Source organism: Varanus komodoensis, unplaced genomic scaffold (assembly GCF_004798865.1).
Source record: "Varanus komodoensis strain SLA01 unplaced genomic scaffold, ASM479886v1 scaffold4, whole genome shotgun sequence".
Lineage (NCBI taxonomy): Eukaryota > Metazoa > Chordata > Lepidosauria > Squamata > Varanidae > Varanus > Varanus komodoensis.
In genome coordinates, this window is record NW_025335941.1 from 60,935,330 (window position 1) to 60,956,484 (window position 21,155).

Genomic DNA, 21,155 nt, shown 5'->3' on the forward strand with positions numbered 1-21,155 from the left:
CTGGTTCTATTCTCTTAGTCATCGAAAAGCTGGATCCTGTTCCAAAGCAACATATACTTATTAAGGGTGCAATCCTATGCAAGTTTATACATAAAGTCTACAAGTCCCTGCATGCTCCAGCCAGTCCTGTCCCAGCATCGCCTGGTAGGGCTGGGAAGGGTGCTGTCTCAGACCCCGAGGAGAGACTGCCAGGTTGTTGTGAGACTTCCTTCAGTCCAGGAGCCGGGCTGAGATCAGAAGGACAGGGTGAATGCTATCAACAGTAGAAAGGCCCGAATCTGTGTATTTCAACATAAAGCCACTGCTGTCAGTAACCAGGAGGCATTTCCAGCTCTTAGAATATGCAGGGGGTGCAAAACCTGCAAATGGCTAGCAATCAGGGGGAAAGGAAGCATAAAATGGCCTCCTCTATCCCTAATCAGTGCTGAGTCCTCTGCATCTCCAGTTAGTTCCCTTGCACTGCCATGCCTGTAGCAAGAGGCTATGGAAGATTGCGAGAGGCATGAGGAAGTGGAGCCTAGTCCGAAGACTAAGTTAGACCAGATCTGGGCATAGTCCCGAGACCAAGGGCAAGAGGTTCTCCTGATGAAGCCCCACAAGCAAAGGAATGTGAGCTGTGCGAACATGGAGACATCACACTGGCTCAGTTCAGTGGCCCACACAGAGAGTAACTTCCAGGGAAATTGTGCCTTCCTGGTCTTTTGCCACCGATTATTGTTCTCTAGGCCGCCCCGTCCTGGAAGACGTAGCTCTCTCTTTTTGATGCAGTAAACACCCTAGGAATCAAGCCCTCTTGATCTGTTTCCAACAGGGCAAGCACTGTATACTCGACGTATCGGGAAATGCCATAAAACGACTACAAGCGGCCCAGCTTTACCCCATTGCTATCTTCATTAAGCCTAAATCGTGGGAGCCGTTGATGTGAGTATTGTCTCCTGGAACACCTTCTAAGCTTCTCAGAATACAATTCTCTCAGTTGCAAGATGCTGGTATCTTCATAACGCTGGGTTCACACTTCCTTGCCTTTGGGCATCTGTAATTATAGAAACACAGAAACAGAGTGCGTCAGAAGGGCCCTCCTGGGGCCATCTAGTCTGACCCCTGTCTCCAGCTGGCTGCACTCATAACATGCCCACCATGCAATGGCAGCAGGGCAGATGGCCCCTCCCCATGTTACATTTCCCAGCTGGAGAAATGCAGGAGTCCTTGCTCCACCTGCGAAGGTTGAATCATGCGATACACATCTATGGATTTGATTCTGGGGTCCCCAACTTTGTGGGACCAATGGCACCTTTGGCATTTTGAGAAAGTTTTGTGGGCACTCGTGTGTGATGGAGGGGACCGGTAAAAAAGTATCCATTTCCCAGAAGGCAAGCCAGGGAGGATAGAAGAAATGCAACTTTTTGCAAGAGGCTTAAAAATCAGGAGGGGCGAGGAACCTGGTGCATGACGGCTTGGGGAACCCAAGATCTAGTGCATCTGATAAGCTAGACAAGGCCAGCTTACATGTGCATCGAATGCTTCTGTGAAAAGCACCCTGCATGAGAAAACTAGCGTGCCAAAGACAAGGTGTGTTAATCTTTAGGGTGCCAGAAGTCTTTTGTCTCTTTGTTTCATTGATCAGTTGATTATTTTTTGGCTGCAACAGACTTGCATAGCAAGCTCTCTGGAAATTATGTATTTCATGTGTGTTTTGGGTGGGGAAGCTGGGAGGAGGAAATCAGGACCAGGCCTGTGGTTCACAGTCAGCCCCCAGTCCTGCTGCTTGGCTCAAGAGGGAAATTACCACTGGTATCCAGGAAGGTTTCCCTTCCTGGATGAATAGTAGTTTGGGGTCAGGGATTTTCACGGAGATGCTGGCATAATGGAAAAGGATTAACCCCACTAAAGCTCAGACTCCTTCCAGATCAGCCCTTCCCCAAACGCAGCTTGAAAACCGAGTGTCAGCCAGCTGACTGCATGCCAGCCTTGAGCATGATGTCCCAGTCTGTCTGCATACGCATGAATATGGACGGGTGCACATTTGCACGGCTGCACAGGCTGGATCTCAGGGGCAGCTGGGGACTCCCACACCCTTGGGGCTTCTTCTCCCCTGCACCTATCCATGGTGCTTAATTCCAGCCCCAATATGCAGTCACTACCACAGAGCACCACAAATTGCTCCCACAGAGCTCAGAATAAAAGCTGCCATGGATAAGAAACCCCACTGAAAGAGAACTCACTGGCCTCCCCTGGTCACTGGCCAAACCATGAGACTACGGCTCCATAGGTCCCTTTCCCCACTGCTGAGCAAGGCCAACACTTCAGGGCTGCAATCTTGCCTTGCGTGGCAGTGCTTCAGGACGAGCACGGAAGCCCTTACTCTGTCCAGGTGAAATAGTGGCCAGGCCGTGGCACAGAGACTTCCATCCACTTACCTGGCGTGTTGGGAGCCACAGGTGGCAAGCTTAGAGGAGGAGCCGGGCCAACCTTCAGGTGCGGCTCCATCCTCTCGAAGCAGCACATCGTGGGTGGCCATCGCGGGAAGCAAGCAATGGGTCACACTCGCCGGGCCTCATCCTGCCTTCCTTGGAGCTCTTTCACAACATGTGCGTGGGCTCTGTGCAAAAAGCCACGTGAATGTGCAGTCCTGCTAACAGCCAGGCCACATGTGCTCACACTGCCGCCTGATCTGTGCTTCTGATCCCGGAAGGAACGCAGGAGTGTCCATGTCGGCCAGAGAAAATAATCACACATGTCAGTGCTCTGTGCTAATGCGGCCTCATCATTGTGCTACCAAAGAGTACAACTGCACACTGCATCCCTAACTCACTTGTACCGCTTCATCCTGAACGCGCAACAATTCTGTGTGGAAATGTATTCACAGATGGAAGAAAGACAAGCAAAAACAGCCTGAGTTTAGAAATCTAGCCTGTCTAGGAAAAGGTTCTATCCTTGTGTCTGGCATGCTCGTTTTCCGTCCACATCCAGGGTGTTTTTCATATAAGCATTCAGACACTCAGTCCCCACCGGCCTCTGCTACCTCCACCAGCAGAGGCAGTATAGCCCAGCAAGGGCTGTACCACATGATTCTCCCTGTTGTGGGGCAGCACAGTAGTCCTCTGGTCTGTCTTGTGTGCAGAACTTTGCAGAGAAATTCCACAGAAGCCCTGTAAGAAATGTTTGGGTCGGCCGTAGATGTTTCTCCTTGTTTTGCAAACTTCTGTAGCATGAAAACCCATTTCATACATGCACAGTTCCCCCAGCAGCCAGATTCTCCTTTCCAAGAGCCAGGTCAGCCGAAGCAAATGCGTGCTGGCATCTACTTCTCAGCACATTCGTCATGCATCGTCGTGCACATAATTTTCTCCATGCGTCACATGTGGCTTACACTGTACTGTCCATTTTGGCACGCTTCTGTGATTTAATCCAGAGCTTTGGTTGGGGTTTTGTACGTCTGCCTCACTTGCCCATACTCCACGGTTGATTTTCTAAAACTAACCAGTGCCAGGAAGACAAGCCACATCCTCCAGAGGAAGGGACAAATCTGCCCATTTTAGTTTCACTTTTTCTCATTTCTCCAACCTTAATATTTTTTCACCCTGTTTCTTGCTTTTTAAAAAGTCTGCACATATTTTTACATACACCTCTCCTGATAGAGGCTTCTTTGCAGTTAATTCTAATATACGCTCTTCCTTTGCAAACAGCCTCCTGTCCTAGAACATACTCTTCTAAGTGACATTCATAAATGTATGCATTTTATGTATACTTTTCCCTGTGTTCATTTTTGTGCACATTTTTTGAAAACCGCATGCAACATCAAGAAAAGTGTGAGTACTGAAGCAGCACCAGGTTCTAAACATAATTCATGACATCCCAGGAGTTGTGGGGAGGCCTTTGGGCTTGGGCATCTGGCCCATCTGGAGCCCCTAACCTAAAAGCACCCCGACCTATTTATTTCATCTCCACACTGCCCAATGAGTTTCAACTGTGGGACAGTATAGAAATTAAAATAATAATATTAATAGAACAAATTAAGCCCTGGTGGTGTAGACTCAAAAAAGATCTCCCCCATTTTTACTTGTAAAGAAGGGGAGAGATCCGTCCCTAATTTGTATCATGAAAAATTTTTAATTTGAATATATTTTAGTGCTCAGGTTTTATAAGAGAGTTCCCCAGAGCATGTGCAGAATGACTTTCTGTGACCACTAACAACTGTTCCTACTGAAAAGGCCTGACTCATTGTGGTTCTCTTTTGCCCAATATTTTCTAAATGAAGCTACAGTTTCCTGACTAAATTAGGGCCTCTAAACATAGCAATTTATTGCATCTGAGTTTTGCTGCCACTAAAGGCTAATGAAAAGCCAACTGAGGTTTCATTCTTACTTGTTTCTTTTTTTCCCCAAACTATTTTTCTAGGGAAATGAATAAACGCTTCACAGAGGAGCAAGCCAAAAAAACATATGATCGAGCAATGAAATTAGAACAAGAATTTGGAGAATATTTTACAGGTATGCAGCATTTGGGAAGGGTTTAGCTGTCTTCGTGATGCATGGTGGGAAAGGTCATCTGTTTTGCAGGGGGGGATGAACAAAAGCATATCCCACCAGGCAATGAGGATGAGAGCCAATCTGATCATAGAATGGACTTCCCATGTGGAAGGTCTCGAATTCCCAGCATCTCCACGCAGGGCTGGAAACGCCGCCAGATCTTCTGGAGTTGCTCTCAGTCTTCTCATCTCTAGTCCACGGTTGACAAGGGTCAATTTTCCAGAGACAGGGAAGCACAGACCAAGACAAGCAGGAGAGGAAATCCAAAGGCAGCCACCGTTAAGTCCAAAGTTCAAGAGGCAGCTGCTGTGATATAAGGCCAAACAAGGAGTAAGGTGGAGAAGAACAAATATGGATTTAAAAAACTTCGCTTGCTTTAAGTACAGGACCAAAGGAAGTATCATCAGGCCAGCCAGTTGCCTCTTTTGGCTAAACCAGTGAGATGCAGTACACCTTTCCGCCTATTATGAGCATGGTCTGAAGACACATAAAGCGTCCACCAAGTGGAAGCTAAGCAGATTTAGGGCTGGCCTGAGCTTGGAAGGGAGACCCCCTGGGAACCATGTGTAGCCACCTTGGGGTCCAGAATGGGGAAAAGTGGGATAAAAATACAATAAACAATAAATACCTTGATATGGGGCCTTAGTGTGGCCACATCTTTTGTATCCACCGGGCTCCCTGCCTCTCCTCACTTTTATATCATTTTATTTTATTTATGCTATGTGTGTTAGTTCTTGTTTTAAATGGAACCTGGAAGCAAAGTGCTTTCTTCCTGTGCCATCTTTATTTCAGTTCCTGAGAGTCATTTTGATTTCTCACAACTCATCTCTCCCTTGTAGTTAGAATCTTCCGCAAGAACTTTTTAAAAAAATCTCCAGTTTGCTTTCTCCAGAAAAAAGTCTTTTTGGGCAACTTTTGGGCAACTTTTTAATCAACGGGCAATTGCTAAGCACCCCCAGCCACCACTCTGGAGCTCTCTGAAACTTTTGGATGCACCCCCGATCTCTGCAGAGCAGCAAGGATCAACCCTTGGAGCTGCCTGGGGGTCGGACCCCCAAACCCACCACCTGGTTTTGCATCCGCTTGTGCCCTCCGTGCAAATGGTAACCATTGCCCCGGAGATGCTGCAGGCTATCCAGAATGTGTTGGCTACAGTGCAGAAAGGAAAGCAGGGCAGGGCAGGGCAGGGCTAAGAAGGCAAGGTAAGGCGAGGCTAAGAAGGCGAGGCTAAGAAGGCAAGGCGAGGCGAGGCAATGGAGCATTGGGGCAGGGGAATCAGAATAGTGGAGTTGGAAGGGGCTTATAAGGCCATCAAGTCCATCCCCCTGCTCAATGCAAAGCATGCTACAGCATCCCTGCCAGATGGTTTCTTGAAAACCTCCAGTGTGGGGGAGCCCCCCACCTCCCTAGCTCATTGGTTCCATTGCTGTGCTGCTCTAACAGTCAGGAAGATTTTCCTGACAACCAGCTGAAATCTGGCTTCCTGGAACATCGGCCCGTCATTCTGTGTCCTACACTCTTGGTGACACATGCACTGTCTAGCGGTGGTGGCGAACCTATGGCACGCGAGCCGCAGCGGAAACACAGAGCCCTCTCTGTCGGCACGTGAGCCAAGTCACCCCAGCATCGCCCCACCAGCCGAGCATCAGATAACAGCCTGCATAGGGGCCATGCCCATGCTTGGAAAGCAGTAGCGGCACCAGGCGATGATGTCACGAGCTGCGACTCGTTACCCATGACTCATCCAAGCTTTCACATGGCCGGTCAGTGCGCTGCCAAGGATATATACACATTTGCTTGGACTGGCTTTGAGTTTTAATATATTTGTTTTTATTAACACAAGGTTTTAGCTTTGAGTTTTCTTATGAAAAATTAAAATTTAATATCTAAGATTTAGCAAAGAGATGTTCTAATTAAGAGACTGAGATCCTTTTGATGTTGTGCTGTCCCCCTGGCATATTTGAATCTGCAGCATCATATTTAGTTGTTTTTTTCTAAACTAAAACCTCAGTATTTAGGTTTTATTCCAGTGTTGGCACTTTGCAATAAATGAGTTTTGGATTGCAGTTTGGGCACTCAGGCTCTAAAAGGTTCACCATCACTGCTCTATACTCTTCCATATTGTCTGAAGTGCATGATCCTGCCTAATCTTAGAAGCTAAACAGGGTTGGGCCTGGCTGAAATCTGGATGGGTGGCCATAATGTTGTGAAATGCCCAGAGAGCTTTGACTACAGAGGGGCATAGAAATGTAATATGCGAATAACAACAACAACAACAACAACAGTAGAGTTTGCTCACCACCCAGGGAGTCCCGTCTGGGACTATCGGGCACCGTTTATCAACCCAATAAATAAATATAAACAAATGATGGAGAAGAGATCCTGGCCCTCCTCCGCCTGATAGCCTTTCAAGTGCTATCCACTCTCCACTCCGTCTTCTCTCCTCCAGGTTAAATGTTCCCAGTTTTTTCAATCCCTACTCCAATGGTTTTGATGCCAGAACCCTGATCACCCTTACTGCCCCTCCTCTGTTCATCCTCCAGCTTGTCTACATCCTTCTTGAAGTGTGGTGCCCAGAACTAGACACAATACTCAAGATGGGCCCTATCTAGTGCCGAGGAGAGACAAAACAGTACCTCACTTGATTTGGAAGTGATGCTTCTATTTCCCAGAAGAGTGGGAAAGGCATGAGAATGTTCAGCTCAGGCTAGGAGTCTGGCTGGGCATCCAGAATTTGGGAGAACTACTATTATCATACATCACTGGCAATACAAATATTCAGAAGCTTTACCAAAAAGAAAAATTACATCTATTTCTTTCCTACAGCTATTGTCCAAGGAGAAACCTTAGAAGATATATATAACCAATGCAAGCTTGTAATCGAAGAACAATCTGGGCCTTTCATCTGGATTCCTTCCAAGGAAAAGCTATAAATTAGCCAATTCACCTCTGATCATGGCAGAAGAGTATTTAGAAGAAAACATAATCCTATCTTATTTGGACGCTTTTGGGGAGGGGTGATTTTTTGGGGGGAGGGAAGGGAGTTACTTTTATGTTTCTTGCAGTCAATGTGAATTTTTTCTGAATGTACAACACGAAGTGTTCGAAGCCATGGACAAACACTGGTTTGGTCATAAAGGGTAGAGAAAAAGAAAAGCCTAAACAAGAAGACGACTTTTGCCATATAAACAAAACAAAAACGGTCACTGTGTGCTCACCACACCTTCACAGGGACAGATATATGGCGCAGAGGCCCACTGTCCAAGAGAGCTGGCCGGCATCTCTGCCTACATCCCAAATCTGTATTCTTGGCTCAGTTCGGTGTGTTTTTATTGATTGCTTTGAAGAAGAAGTCCCCAGCACTCTTGGTCCTGCAAGGAGCTCTGGCTTCCAATCGGTAAGATGGGAGTTTGAAGCAAAGATGGAGGAAACTTGTTCTTAGCTGGTTCTCTAGACGAGAAGCAAAGTACCTTGCACCTTGCAGGATAGTATCCTACATAACCCGATCCATTATCTGCTGAACTCCACAAAGACCTTGAATGCTTTTTTCTGGAAGTTGGGGCTGGTTTTGCTCATAGCACATTTCTATTTGCTACACCTTAACTTTCATATAACTATGCACATCTCTCCCTCCCTCCCCCCCTCCCTCCCTCCCTCCCTCCCCCAGTCTCTTTCTTCCTGAAACTGTTCTGGAGCATTATCTTTCCTACCACTTCAGACCCACCATTTCACTTGGTTCACAATGACAATGAGATGCGGTGGGAAGTGAAGCATTCATGCCAAACACACGTCAAACCGTGGGAGTCCAGGGTACTTAAACTTGACGAAAAGGGGTACAACTGGGGAAAAGCTTTACATTTTATTTTAATTGTCTATATTATCATTTATATAAAGATAGAAAGGCACTTAAAGATGGAATAATTTATTAAAGAATCTATATTGATGTATAGGCGCTAATTTCTATAGGCGACAAAATATTTTGTGAGATATTTTGTAAAGATTAAGTAATTGAAAGGTGAACTATTTTTCACCCTTGGCTGGCTGTAAAATGCAAAGTGGGGGTTTCAAGTTGCACTATCCCAATATTGTTATTTTTAGAGGATTCCTGATAATATTATTTCTTTGCATTCTAGATGTTCTTTTTCCTTTCCTGGGCCTAGTTCTCATCTCTTCTTCTTGTTTACTTTTGTCATTTCAGCTCCTATGTGAAGCACTCTTAAAATATACTTAGGACGAAAGAAATGTATTTCTTAATTAAAATAGATTCCCCCACCCAACAAATACAATATCAGTGGCTTGAATGCGATTTTCATTTTCAGAGATATATAGGTATAGGAAGAAAGCCAACATTGCAAACTCTCTTCCAAGCTTTTCCCAAACCGTGTTACTGAAACTGCCAAAAGCAACAGTGCAGTTTTGCTGGCAAGCCGCTGATAAGAATGGGTCCAAGAAATCCTTGGATCAGCTGCCCTGATGTGCATTGGCTTCCCCAACCTTCCCTCCCACAGCTCCCTGAAAATGCCACCCGGAGACTCAGAAAACTTTGCCGGCTGGGGTGAGCTGTGTCCTGGGGGGACAGGTGATCCCCAAATCTGTTAGACAAACTCTCAGCAAGTAGACTCCTTCCTCTTATTTTGCAGAAAGGAAATCCTGAATCCAACCAAAAATGTTTGTTTCGCAGCCACCAGTAGCTGGTAAAGCTGCAAGTGGAAGCTTCCCATTTCTGAGAGTAGATGGTGGGTGTCAGTCTGCAAAAGTTAATTTTGGGCTACATGGATCCACAGTGTGTGGTTAATTTTATTTTTCATGTCCAACATTATGGCTCTGTAGAAGTCCAGCAGCTCTCTCGTCTGATCACAGAAAGCTGAGAATCAGCTTCAGCTGCGGTCCTAAACCCACTTTGCCCAGGAGTAACTCCCATTGACTAGAATAGGACTGACTTCTGAGACGTCGTGTACAGGATTGCTCGCTCTACTGTACAGAGACACTAGCAGTGCGATCCTATACATATACACTCAGAAGTAAATTCCACTGAGTTCAACAGGGCTTACACCCAGTTCAGTGAGCACAAGCTTTGCAGGAAGAACCTTCCAAGGTTTCAGGAGTTTTGACTGTCGCAAGCAGCCACTCAAACAATTAAGCCACTGCCTGGAGAATAGGGCATTCTCATCTTCTTTGTTGTATAAGCTTTCCAGGCCAGTGATCTCTAAGCTATCTTTCTCTGCTAGGCTATTTTTTAGTGGGGAGAAAAAGTGGCCCTTTCAGATCAGTCACCTTACAGCTTTTCTTTGGCAAATTCAACCTCTCTATATAATGGCTTCCATTTGTAACTGCAGTTGCAAAAACATCTTATTTCCCCACTACACACCTCAACTCTTGATAAAACCTCTTTTTGCAAACAACGGTTCAGGCTTCGAATGATACGATCCAGAGAAAAGTCAGCATTGCTGACCCATGGGGAAAGTACAGATTCACCATGCCTTTAAATCCCACTAGTTTCCATACCTGGATTGGAAATTAAGCTCCTGAAATAGAAGTCGATGGCTTCCCCATTTATTTTGATGGACAGGGCAGTCCTGGGGAATGTCCTCCTGAGCTGGGAAGCTCCATTTGTGGGTTGTAGCACCTATAACTGCATGGAACAGCTAGATAAGGACTTTGGGGGCAATCCTATGCTTGTTGAGGCAGAAAAAACCCTAAAACTTCTAGCCTCTGCTAATTGGGGCAGGGAACATGCTGACAGTTTTCTCTATCTAAGCAAGCTTCGTATTCCCCTGAAATCACTTACTGGTCAGATAAAAATATCGTGGAATTTTATTGCATGACTATTGCATTGCAGTTAGAGGCTTGAACGAATCCAGGGCAGCTTACAAGATTCTGCTTCTCCCCATTTTATCCTCAGAGCATCCCTGTGATGTAGGTGAGGCACTGGCTTGAAAGGGTAGAACCGGGCTGAGAATTACATAGGTCGGGCTTGCTAATCTTTTATGTAGCACTTCTTAAAGATGCAAGTTGTAATTTATAGCTTCAAAACTGACTTGTCCTACAGTAAAATAAGACAACCTCTTTATTTGTCTCCATTTCATAAAGCCGGGTAGGAGGGAAAAAGAAACGACTATAAAGGTGTTTAGAGTTATCAAGAGCAGCTGATGAGAACATAAATTCACACTGTATTCATTGCTTGCTTTGCTGATCACTGGACCTCACTGAATAAAAGGGTTAGTCTTTCCCCATGTGTATCCTAAATGGGTTGTTAGGGAAAGTATTAATAATATTTTTTGCTTCAATCAGGCCAGCTATAGCTAGAGACATGCCAAAAAAAAAATCTCTGGTTCGACTTATCAAAATATTGTTTTCCAAATCAAAAGGGCTAGAAACTTTTTTCTTAAAAAAGCTAAAACTAATCAGTGTAGGAAAAGTGATCTTTGGGGAACGCTCTTCAGGAACCCGTAGGCAAACCCCAGAGTTACTGGAACAATTGTTCATGTTTATGTTGGTGAAACTCTGGGTCAGGATGCCACCTGAACAGCCTGAAGCAAAATCTTTCCATCATATATTCAACTCTGTTTTCAACATGCATTATGGTTTCTTTTGCCTCTCTGTTAAGCATGCAACCGTTCAAGAGAACTATCCTACTGGTAAATGTTTTGTTCTGTCATGTGCCGTGCTTTCCAGTTTAGCAGTACCACTGTGTCCGAGTACAATCAATTTCTCCATCCATCCTTGGTTACCGTAGTAACTTTTTCTTTGTTTCCCTTGTGTCTGTGTGTGCGTGCGTGTGTGCGTGCAGTTGCCCTTGCACTTTTTAAAAAGCAAACAAAGAAAAGGAAAGCATATAATTTGAAGTGAGGTAATATCTCCAAGAGAAGGCTTGTTCTCCCAGGCTGATGCTTAGAGAGAAGACGAGGTGCTGGCTGTGCAGGACATCCTCCACGACCATGCCCAGTTTCCGTTTCACACTTTGCTCAGGGCTAGATCGGATGGAACTTCAGCCCCAAATCCACCCCATATGTGAAAACCGACATTCCTTCCCCTGCCTCCAGTGTCCCTGGACATCCTTGTGGAACCTGAAAGTTCAAATAAAAAAACTCAACACTAAATAAAATAAATGAAGCCTGCGTGTGAATTAGGGTGGCCATGTGTCCCTTTTTATATAGGACATCCTTCATTTGAAAAGCTCTGCTATCCAAATTAGCAACCTCGAGTGTCCTTCTTGATAGAAAGGGTGGCTGCAAATCAAATAAATGAATAAAACCTGGTTTAGGTAAAGAGTCCAAAGAAAAAGCTGGGCCCATCGACGACACATTGAAAACTTCTTGTCCTCTGTGCTTTGGACTTTGTACACACCAGGGCTGTATATTCAGGAATGTGGGTGTCCCAGGATGTCCATACAGGGCTGGAGTGTGAGGTAGATGAAGGTAGATGAAGAGGGCAAACCGATTTTTGTGCCTCTCCACATGTGGGGCTCTGGACTGGGGTAAATCTAGCCCTTAGGCTTACATCCCCTGCAGAAGGATGTGATGGGATCCAAAGGAGTCAAAATTAGTGTCTTTCCAAGACAGGAGTTGCAAAACATTTTGGGCCAATGGCACATCTGAGTAGTTTTGAGAGTCGTTTTGGTGGTTACACAAAATGGCTGCTTTGGGTACGGGCCTCCTAGTCACAAAATGTCTTAGAAAACAACCCTATCTCAGAAGGCAAAGGGGGAGGCTAAAGATGCATAACTTGCCTGGGAACTTTATAAGTCAAGAGAGACAGAGAGTTCAGTGCCACCAAGGTGGCTTCACAGACATATTTAGGCTCAACCTGAGGAGCCCAGTTCTCAGTCATTTGAACCTGGGCAATTTTGAGGCATGCCTTTTGGTCTTTCTTCACTAACTGATGCAGGAGTCAAATGTGGGACTTGACAGAGTCCGATGAGACTAGCCAGAAACCATGAAATGCTGCAAGCAGATGTAGAGAGATCTTTACAGCAAGCATCACTGGAGAGATCTGTGGGCGGATCATTGAGGGGAGGCAACCTACAGTAGCTGAGCTTTGGACCCTCAGACAACATTGGTGCTAACAGCCTCAGAAATCCTGTAAGGACACCCTCAAGAAGGGCTCTGAGGAAGGGGTTGGCAGAAAGGCAATACTGGACCCTTAGGGGAGTGTGCCAGATCACAACCCTGGTGCTATTTCGTAGTTCTTCTGGCAAATTTGTAGCACCATCGGTGGTCCAGATGGAACCAAAACAAATCCCATCGTGGCTTTAAGCCCACCTGCCCCAACGTCTTGTCATGCATGTGCAAGCAGAGCATTTTATTTGCTTCTTTTTCAGTCAACAAGCCATTTTACCCACACACACATGGCCTGCGTGCCTTTCCAATGGGGCCATTCTTTTCTTTATGGGGATTTTTCATAGGAAACTGGTGGAGCTGATAAGAAAAACTGACTACTTTCAGATGGATTTCTTAGCATAAATTGTGTGCTAAGGTTTCCCAAGAAGATCTGCATGTAGGAAAGGAACTGTGTGTATAGCATTAAAGTTATCCCAATACTGATGGCTGGATTCCCCCCCCCCCCCAACACACCTAAAATCCCTTTCAAGGTGCCATTTAGGTATCAGCTTTAAGTCTCTCTTTAAAACAAGAATGCACGGAGATCAGTGAACCAAGCCAAGAAACTTAGAGTGTTTCTCTTTTCAGGTGATTCTGTTTCTTCCATGCTTACCTTGATTTGCCAAAAATTATCAGTTTCAAACATAATAAGAATTGGAAATTAGACCTGATGATCTCTGAGGAACACTTCCTGATCTTTGAAACCTGGAAATGTTCTACTCTTAAGAAAATGCCACTTTAAATCCTTATCCCACCACCAGCCTCTGCAGGTCCACTCAGATGCAATGCTTCCTGTGGTCAATGAGTGATATACTTTCAAGTAGGTGTATATATAGGATTTGTACTTTTAGTGCAGGGTCGGGCAACTTGCGGCCCTCCAGAAGTTGCTGGGTTGTAATTCCCATTGGCCTTCATCGTTGGTTCTGGTGGCTAAGGCTAATGGGAACTGTAGGCCAAACATGAGGAAGGTCAGGAGTTGCTCAACCTTCTCCTAAAAGTGCATCTTTTCTTAGCGCAAAGGTATGTCATGTGTATTTAACAGGCTGTAGGACTCCAAATACAGCCTGATAGCAGCTGATGAGAAACACGGACTACTTTTCAGGTGGATTTCCGACCACATCAATTCTAGGGTTTCCCCAGAGGTAAATCTGCAGTGACCTGTATATTGCAAGTGGAGAAGAGAAGCCCACTGTGGTCCCACCTGCTGGCTGACCTGGAACCCATTTCTGCAGGGAAACCATGATCAAGAATTAAACCAATATTGATAGCTTATTCCCCCCCTCTCCCCGTCTTGACCAGTCCTGGAGTACCCTGCCTTGGTAACTGGGATTAGACTTTAGTGCAGGTGTGCTGGACATGGAATGTGCCTTTGTCCACGTGCTTGGGTGTGCATTGATCTTACAGGCTATTGTCTTCTGGTTTCTCACTCTCACCCTCACCCAACACTTCTCCATGTAAAAAATACCTTCCAGAATGGCTTTTGGTGGAATCTTTTGGCCACTAAATACTGTCTAGATCATTTCAGGATTATATGGAGTCCCAGCTCTAACCTCAGAAGCTAAACTTGCTCTGAGTTGAAGGTGGGACTCTCACCTCAGAGTGCCTGGCCACCCTCCTGCAGCCAGCATAGAAAGAGCCACTCTGTCTGCTCCTCCGAAGTCACAAGCGCGACCTCAGAGACGGGCGAGCATTCTGGGGGAAGGGCACTGGAGACCAGCACTGCCACAGGAGGAGGTTTCCTGGCCATGTTTCAGCCTCCTTCCCTCAAACTCTGAGGTGTGACACCTGGACAGCTGAAATTGGGCATTTACATGTTTTGAAGTATGAAGGAAGTCTCAGTTCCACACCCCCTCCTGGCTTGCATAAAATGCCTGTAAGCCAATTAATTTCAAGGGCTACAATCATCTGGACTAGATTGTGTTTTTACAAATTTAAAACACATGACACCAATAAGAATACTGACAACATAAAAATGTACAAAAGGGTCATGGGTGTGTGGTAGAGCACATATTTTGAATGCAGAAGGTCCCAGTTTAGTATCTGTTATCTTCAGGTAGGCAGGAAAAGAATCCTACGTTTTTATGCTTCTTTGGCACTACAATTACAAAAGAAGAGACAGTATCAATAGCAAAACCATCACAAATCAGTCAGGGTTAGCATTAGGCCAATTTGGTGTAGCATAGAAATGTTTTAAATAAAGGTGAAAGTACATCTAAAAGCACACTGGAAGAAATGAGTTTGTACTCCTAGTCAGCTTAAAAGGTGAGCAGAGATGCAGTCAAGTGGACCTTTATTGGGAAGCCATCCCATAATCTTGAAAGATTGCTCTTTCCCTTTTAGGCAACAGCCTAAAAGATGGTGAACATCTAGAATAGTGTATCCACTTTTCAGAAGCTAACTGGCAAACTAGAGCAGACAAGGGTGAGAGGCCTGGAACCCAAGTCCGAGGAGGCATGGCCTAGAGCTCGTGGGAGGTTTGAGCTAAACATCTGGAGAAACTTCCAAACTGTAAGAGTTTGGCAGAGGAATAAAATACCTTGGGAGGTGATGGGAGCTCCTCACTGGAAGCATTTCAGCAGAAGTTAAATAGCTCTCTATGAGCAATGCTGTATCTGTAAGATTCCTGCATTAAGCGTGAGATCAACCTGGATGACCAAAACAGTGAAATTCTATGTTTATTACTATGGTAGAAAAACATAGAATAAGCCCTTCAGTGATGACCTCATCATTTGGGCATCAAGTCCAACCAATTGCTGTTGCAGGTCACCAACTGATACCATCCTACTCAGATGACTGTCCAGTTTTGCCTTGAATGTCTCTCGTGTGGGGGAGCCCTTTTGGTTGTGGCTAGAATCGTGAAAGTAAGGCACAGAGTGACCCCATCACTTCCATCCTGAGAGCACGAATTTGGGCCAATCCCATGTTCCACTAGCATTAATTTCTGCCTACGTTGCAGCAGTGCTGGATTTTTCCCCATGATCCCCAAAGCACTTCTCTGCCCACCCTCTCCTCCGACTTTCTAATTCCCACCTTTCAATAATTTCCTCTTCCTTTCTCTCTTTCTCCCATACACCCTAAGGGAACCCTCTGCATTCCACTGGTCACCTCTCTCAATGAAGAGTCTGTTACACTGAAGAACCTCCAGTGGTACATGGAGTGACCAGACAATGAAGTTCTTTTCTCCTAGAACACCTTCATAATAATTCTAGAGATGGGGAAAATATTGGCAAATTGTGATCCATATTTGACTAGAATATCAGCATGGGGTGGTGATGGGGGAAGATGGATGGAGAAGTACTGTCTTTGACTCTGACTTTTCATAAAGATTGATTTGGACTGTAAGAGGTGAGGGACCATTAAGCCTCTGAGTTTAGCAGCTTTTTCCCCGTCAAACTACATTTCTTAAACTGAAAAGAGAATTTAAGCAGTCAGAAAACTTAAAAAATACTAATGTAAAAGATATGGATATATTCAAAGGAAATTCATACTAAAAGTCACTTCACATATGGTATTTTGCATCCAGTTATTGGCTTTTGGAAGAATTCATGCGGGTACAGTGGGGGGAGGGGGGAGGAAGGTGATGAACCCTAGACTACAATTTGTGCAGAGCTGGTGCCACAAAATGAATGTTGAGCATCCCCAAAACTCCAAACAAGTACAAAACAACAAATTAAAAAATATTCAAATGATCCTGTTGAAATGTGTTTAGTTTTAATGAAAAGGAAGAGCAGAAAGCAAGGGTTAAGAAACACAGCTCAGCTGTGGAACAATCCGTCTAGGAATACAACAGACTTTGTTTCCTGCAAATTCTGGATCTTGTTTCTTCCTACTGAGTGGCAAAGTATATGCTTTTTTGCAGTTCCCTACTTCAGTCCCCAGCATTTTCTGTTAAAATGCTGGTAGACAGAAGGTGTCAGGATAGTCTCCTTCCCTGAAGAGTTGCTTTCAATCTGTTCTGGGCTAGAAAGACAAATAGTCCAACCTGGTATTAGCCACATCCCCAGGTCTCTCTGTAGGTTTGGAAGGGTAGATGGCACTCTGTTGAGCTGAACACAGTGATTTTCTCAGAAGGCATTTGGGGTGGGGGGGTGATACGTGTTTTTCTCTCTTCCTTCTTGAACAGGAAGGCACTGCAATATGTTCTCTAAATACGCTCCACTATTTTTTCCCCCATTGCACACACTGCCCTGGAACAAGGCGAGCTCTGGGATGGGTGAAGGATGCAAAATGGCGGCCATGTTGCCAACACAGCTGTTGCTCCTATAGCTACTTGTAGCACCAGCAAAAGAAAGAAAGAAGCTGCCCCAGAGCTAGCCATGGGGAGCCCAACTCCTAGAAACTGTTGCAGAATTTATCCCATCCCTGGAGAAAGTCTCTGCCCACAAAACGGCTGGGAAGCTTCGAAAGACGGTGTGTCCCCCACTTGAGTTGGACCTCATGATTGCCATGCATGAACTGAGGGGCTGCCCTTCAAAACCCCTAAACTCTCTTGAGAATCTGCAGTTCTGGAGAAGATCAGTGTTTTCCTTCATGAAAGCTCATCCACCATGATTATCTCTTTGAGCAACAGGGCCAAAGGAAGAAAGCCAAAGCAAATGTCATTCAAAGATGGTTCAGACCGCTCACTGAGTCTTCAGTTTTCCTTTAAAGTTAATCTCCAGGCAATTTACCCAACCGATCCCGAACAAGTAATAGAATTAATTCTATACATATTAGGTACAACTCCCCAACTCCATCAGACCACCCCACCCCAAATTTCTCCAGCATTCCGGGCTACTGCCTGATTTCCAAGGAGCGTCTGAACATCAATGTTTTACCTAAGCAGGGTTAAAAACCAGATTCTGCTTGTAGGGTAATTCCAAGAAAAGTTTTTATCATGCAGTCGCTCTGTTTTATTCACAGAATTGTACAGGGGTCCAGATAATGTCGTCTTCACTTTGGAATGTTACAGGACTTCTAAATGCTTCTTCCATCAATTTTTTTAACAAAAAGAAATCCATGCAGGAGTGGAAGTTGTAATAGCTGCATAATATCTTTCAATGGGCCAGGTTGGAGCCTTCATCTGAAAATACCCATAGATTTATGGGTAGATGGATGTTAGATGGATTCAGGTTCCATGTTTTAAGACATACTACCCCAAGAATCATTCCTGAAATTCTCAACTGGTTGCAAAATGCTACATTTTGAAGGGGACAATTTCAAATATGTTTCTGTATGTTGTAGTGCAGAGTGGACAAGTTACTGGGCTGGATGGATGGAGCACCTGAGTTAGGAAGAGGCAGCTTTCCGTGTTTCTGTGTGCAGGGAAGTCTAGGAGGGTTACTTCTGGCTCAGCCATACACGTTTGAAGACAGTGTGGACCGATCATAATCTCTCTTGGGGTTTGCTGTTTTAATGGTTGCCTTTCTGAACTGAAATTGGCCGACTCAAGAACCAGGACGCAATCGGCTGCCTGCTGGTTTCGACACATTTCTTTTCCACATGCTTCTCTTCAATGGGATGTTTCTTAACTCAGATGTAATTTTGTGGGGTGGGACTTACTCTGAATTGGAACTGGAGTTTACAAATACACTAGACAGCATTCACTCCTGTTAAGTGTAAATACTCATCCATTCCATTTGTGTAAAAAAATAAAAAATAAAAATAAAGCACACACGATGAGAAGGAAAGAAAAAAGCTATTGTGTATGTTTCATACCAATTGTGCCTTTGCTTATCTGGAGAATTTTTATATGAGGCATTTGTGACTTCACATTCATGGCACTTTACAGTGACTTCACAATTCACACACTATCACTAACCAATCATTCTTTACAGTCATTTCTGGGGCATTTTTCAAATTGAGGAAATTCTGGTATTATCTGTGAATGGTGGGATGAAACCCTCTTGCATTCCATATCAGAGTGCCACCTAGTGGTTCTCCAAGGCAGAGAAAGAAAAACCCTGGGAAAGAACATGTTGAAAGGAGCCAATCCTTTTCTTATTATTATTTTATTATTTCTTAATCATGTCAAGAATCCAGCAGTAGAAGCCTCAATAAAGAGGCTCATGTAGAAAAAAATCCTTTTTCAACCTTGGGCTCATATGATCGTTTCCTGATTCTAGCCTGGTCCCACCAGCATGCATAATATCAGGCACTGATTACCAGAGCCAATGCATTTGACTAAATGAACTCCAGTCCACCATGCTGACGCACTTCCCCACGCCTTTCACAAGTTCCAGGCAATGATAAAAGAATCACAACATCAAGAATCAAGGCTAATAAACTCAGTATACTGTGAGCTTTTGTAGTCAACATCCATTTCATTGGCTACAGCTCTGCCCTTAAATACCAAACAAAGCCTTCACATGGTCCTCCCCAAGAAAAAGACAGCATGGAAAAGCTAGTGCAAGAATAAACTTGTTCATCTTTCAAGATGCCGCCGAATCCAGCTGTTGGTGTTAAGGCAGACTAATGCCAGATAAAGTTCCACCTTTACTAGGGTGGGGAAAGTGCTAACAGAACAAAAGCTTTTAACTCTGAATAGCTATACATATTCAACTCTTGCACAAAAACACATGATAGAATAATAAAATAACAAGGGATAAGCATATCCAGGTAAACCTAATAAGAGTGTGCCCCTATTTCCTTCAAGTTTCTACTGATCAATATCTTCCTATCTGAAATTCAGCAATTTCTTCCAGTTGTCCAGATCAAGCAGCTCTTTTTTTCCCTCCAGAAATCTGAGTCTTTTTCCAGCAATTTTTCTCTTTTTTCCCAAAAACTCTGTCCCTCTGCCTCAGGCCATTATATATTAAAAGGAACCTTGTACGTTCGCCTCTCCAACCAGTCAGGAGGATAACTTTGCCCTAAAGTCCAACCCTGGGTCCTTCTCCTAACTTCCAGCCCAATTCCCTATTTCCTCTGCTTCTAGAAACAACTTCAAAATTTCAATTAAGTTTATTTTTTCTCCTTCAAGATATAGTTTGGCTTGGTAACATGCATTAATTAATTAAATTCCCCTTCTTTCTGTAGAACTTCTGGCATGGTGAGGCTTTCTGCAAACCCTTATCTCCTTATTTCAATGATAATTTTTTAAAAAAAGAATAATTGGGCAGGGGGGGCTTTACTGAAGAGCACATATAACTTTTACTTCATAATGTGCAAACCAAGTTCTATGTAAACAAACAAACAATGACAGTTCTGTTCCTTCTTCATGCTGGTGATTAAGCCAAAAGCTCGCAATTTGGGGAGTGCATTCCACCCCGTTCACACACACGTGGGAATGCAGAAAATGAAGTGACGATATGTTTACTTTATCCCCTGGCAGACCCATGACAAGTCCGAGTGGACAGACTTGCTGGTAGAAGCATTCTTTTTTTATTTTTTTAAACAAAATAAAATCCCTAGTCAACTAAAAATAGACGGGTTGTCACGCTAGATGCCGCTTGGGAGAGCACTCTGTCAACACGTTCCCTTCCTACTCTCTGGGTAATTTGGGTTGTCAGTCTGGAAGTAGCTTAACTTGACAGGAGCATAACAAAACAAAACCCAGATCATTCTGAAATGGGCTAGAAAATGAGATGGGATCAAACCAGAATGTCCACAAATATTTCTGCAGCACAGAAGTTAAACTGATGCTACATCTGAAGGTATAAGAAGGCTCTGTGTAGACTTTTTCAGAAACTGTGCCTGTTATTTCCCAAACATTCTCAATTATTATGTGGAGAATAAAGCCAAGGTGAAAGCTGTTTTCCCACTCTCTGTGTTTATGGGATTGGATCCAGCCTTAGTTATGCCCCAAACAGACCCACCAAAAGCAGCCAGACTTAGCCTACTTGTAGGTAACTTAAAGGGATGCGGTGGCGTAGTGGGTTAAACCGCTGTGCTGCTGGGCTGGTTGATCGAAAGATCGCCGGTTCGAATCTGCACAACGGGGTGAGTTCCCGTTGCTCTGTCCCAGCTCCTGCCAACCTTGCAGTTCAAAAGCGTGCAAATGCAAGTAGATGAAAAGGTACCACTTTGGTGGGCAGGTAACAGTGTTCCGTGCACTTCGGTGTTTAGTCATGGCAGCCACATGCCCACGGAGACTGTCTGCGGACAAACGCTGGCTCCCTCGGCCAGGAAACGGAGATGAGAACCGCCCCTGAGAGTCAGGCATGACTGGACTTTAATGTCACGGGGAAACCTTTACCTTTTAGGTAACTTAAGTCCCAGTGATGTACGTCTCAGCCTGGATCCAGCCTGCACAAAACCTTGCAGACAGAGAGAGAGAGAGAGAGAGAGAGAGAGAGAGAGAGAGAGAGAGAGAACCTTTCCATTTACAGTTCATGACAGTTGACACAAGAATAAGAAGATATAATAAAAAAGAAACAAACCCTAACCATCAGAAGCAAAATCAGCAGGTAAAAAAGAGCCGTGTGTGTGTGTGTATCTGCGAGATGGAGATGGAGATCCAGTGGGATCAATTCAAGCAAAATAAGGCAAAGTAATATAGGGAAGTCTTCCAAGGCCAGAAGCCATACAGAATGGGAGGGTCTTGCTTAAT

At 44.6% G+C, this 21,155-nt stretch overlaps 1 protein-coding gene across 7 annotated transcripts in view; it reads left to right on the forward strand.

The window, feature by feature from the left end:
* Positions 1-11,249, forward strand: part of DLG2 (discs large MAGUK scaffold protein 2) — a 959,957-nt gene extending 948,708 nt beyond the window's left edge. For all 7 annotated transcript variants that reach the window (XM_044442340.1, XM_044442334.1, XM_044442335.1 and 4 more), the window contains 3 exons: positions 812-921; positions 4,399-4,490; positions 7,356-11,249. In XM_044442340.1, the coding sequence (XP_044298275.1) occupies positions 812-921; positions 4,399-4,490; positions 7,356-7,462 (309 nt within the window). In that variant the 3' untranslated portion in view covers positions 7,463-11,249. The remainder of the gene's footprint in view (positions 1-811; positions 922-4,398; positions 4,491-7,355) is intronic.
* The last annotated feature ends 9,906 nt before the right edge of the window (positions 11,250-21,155 follow it).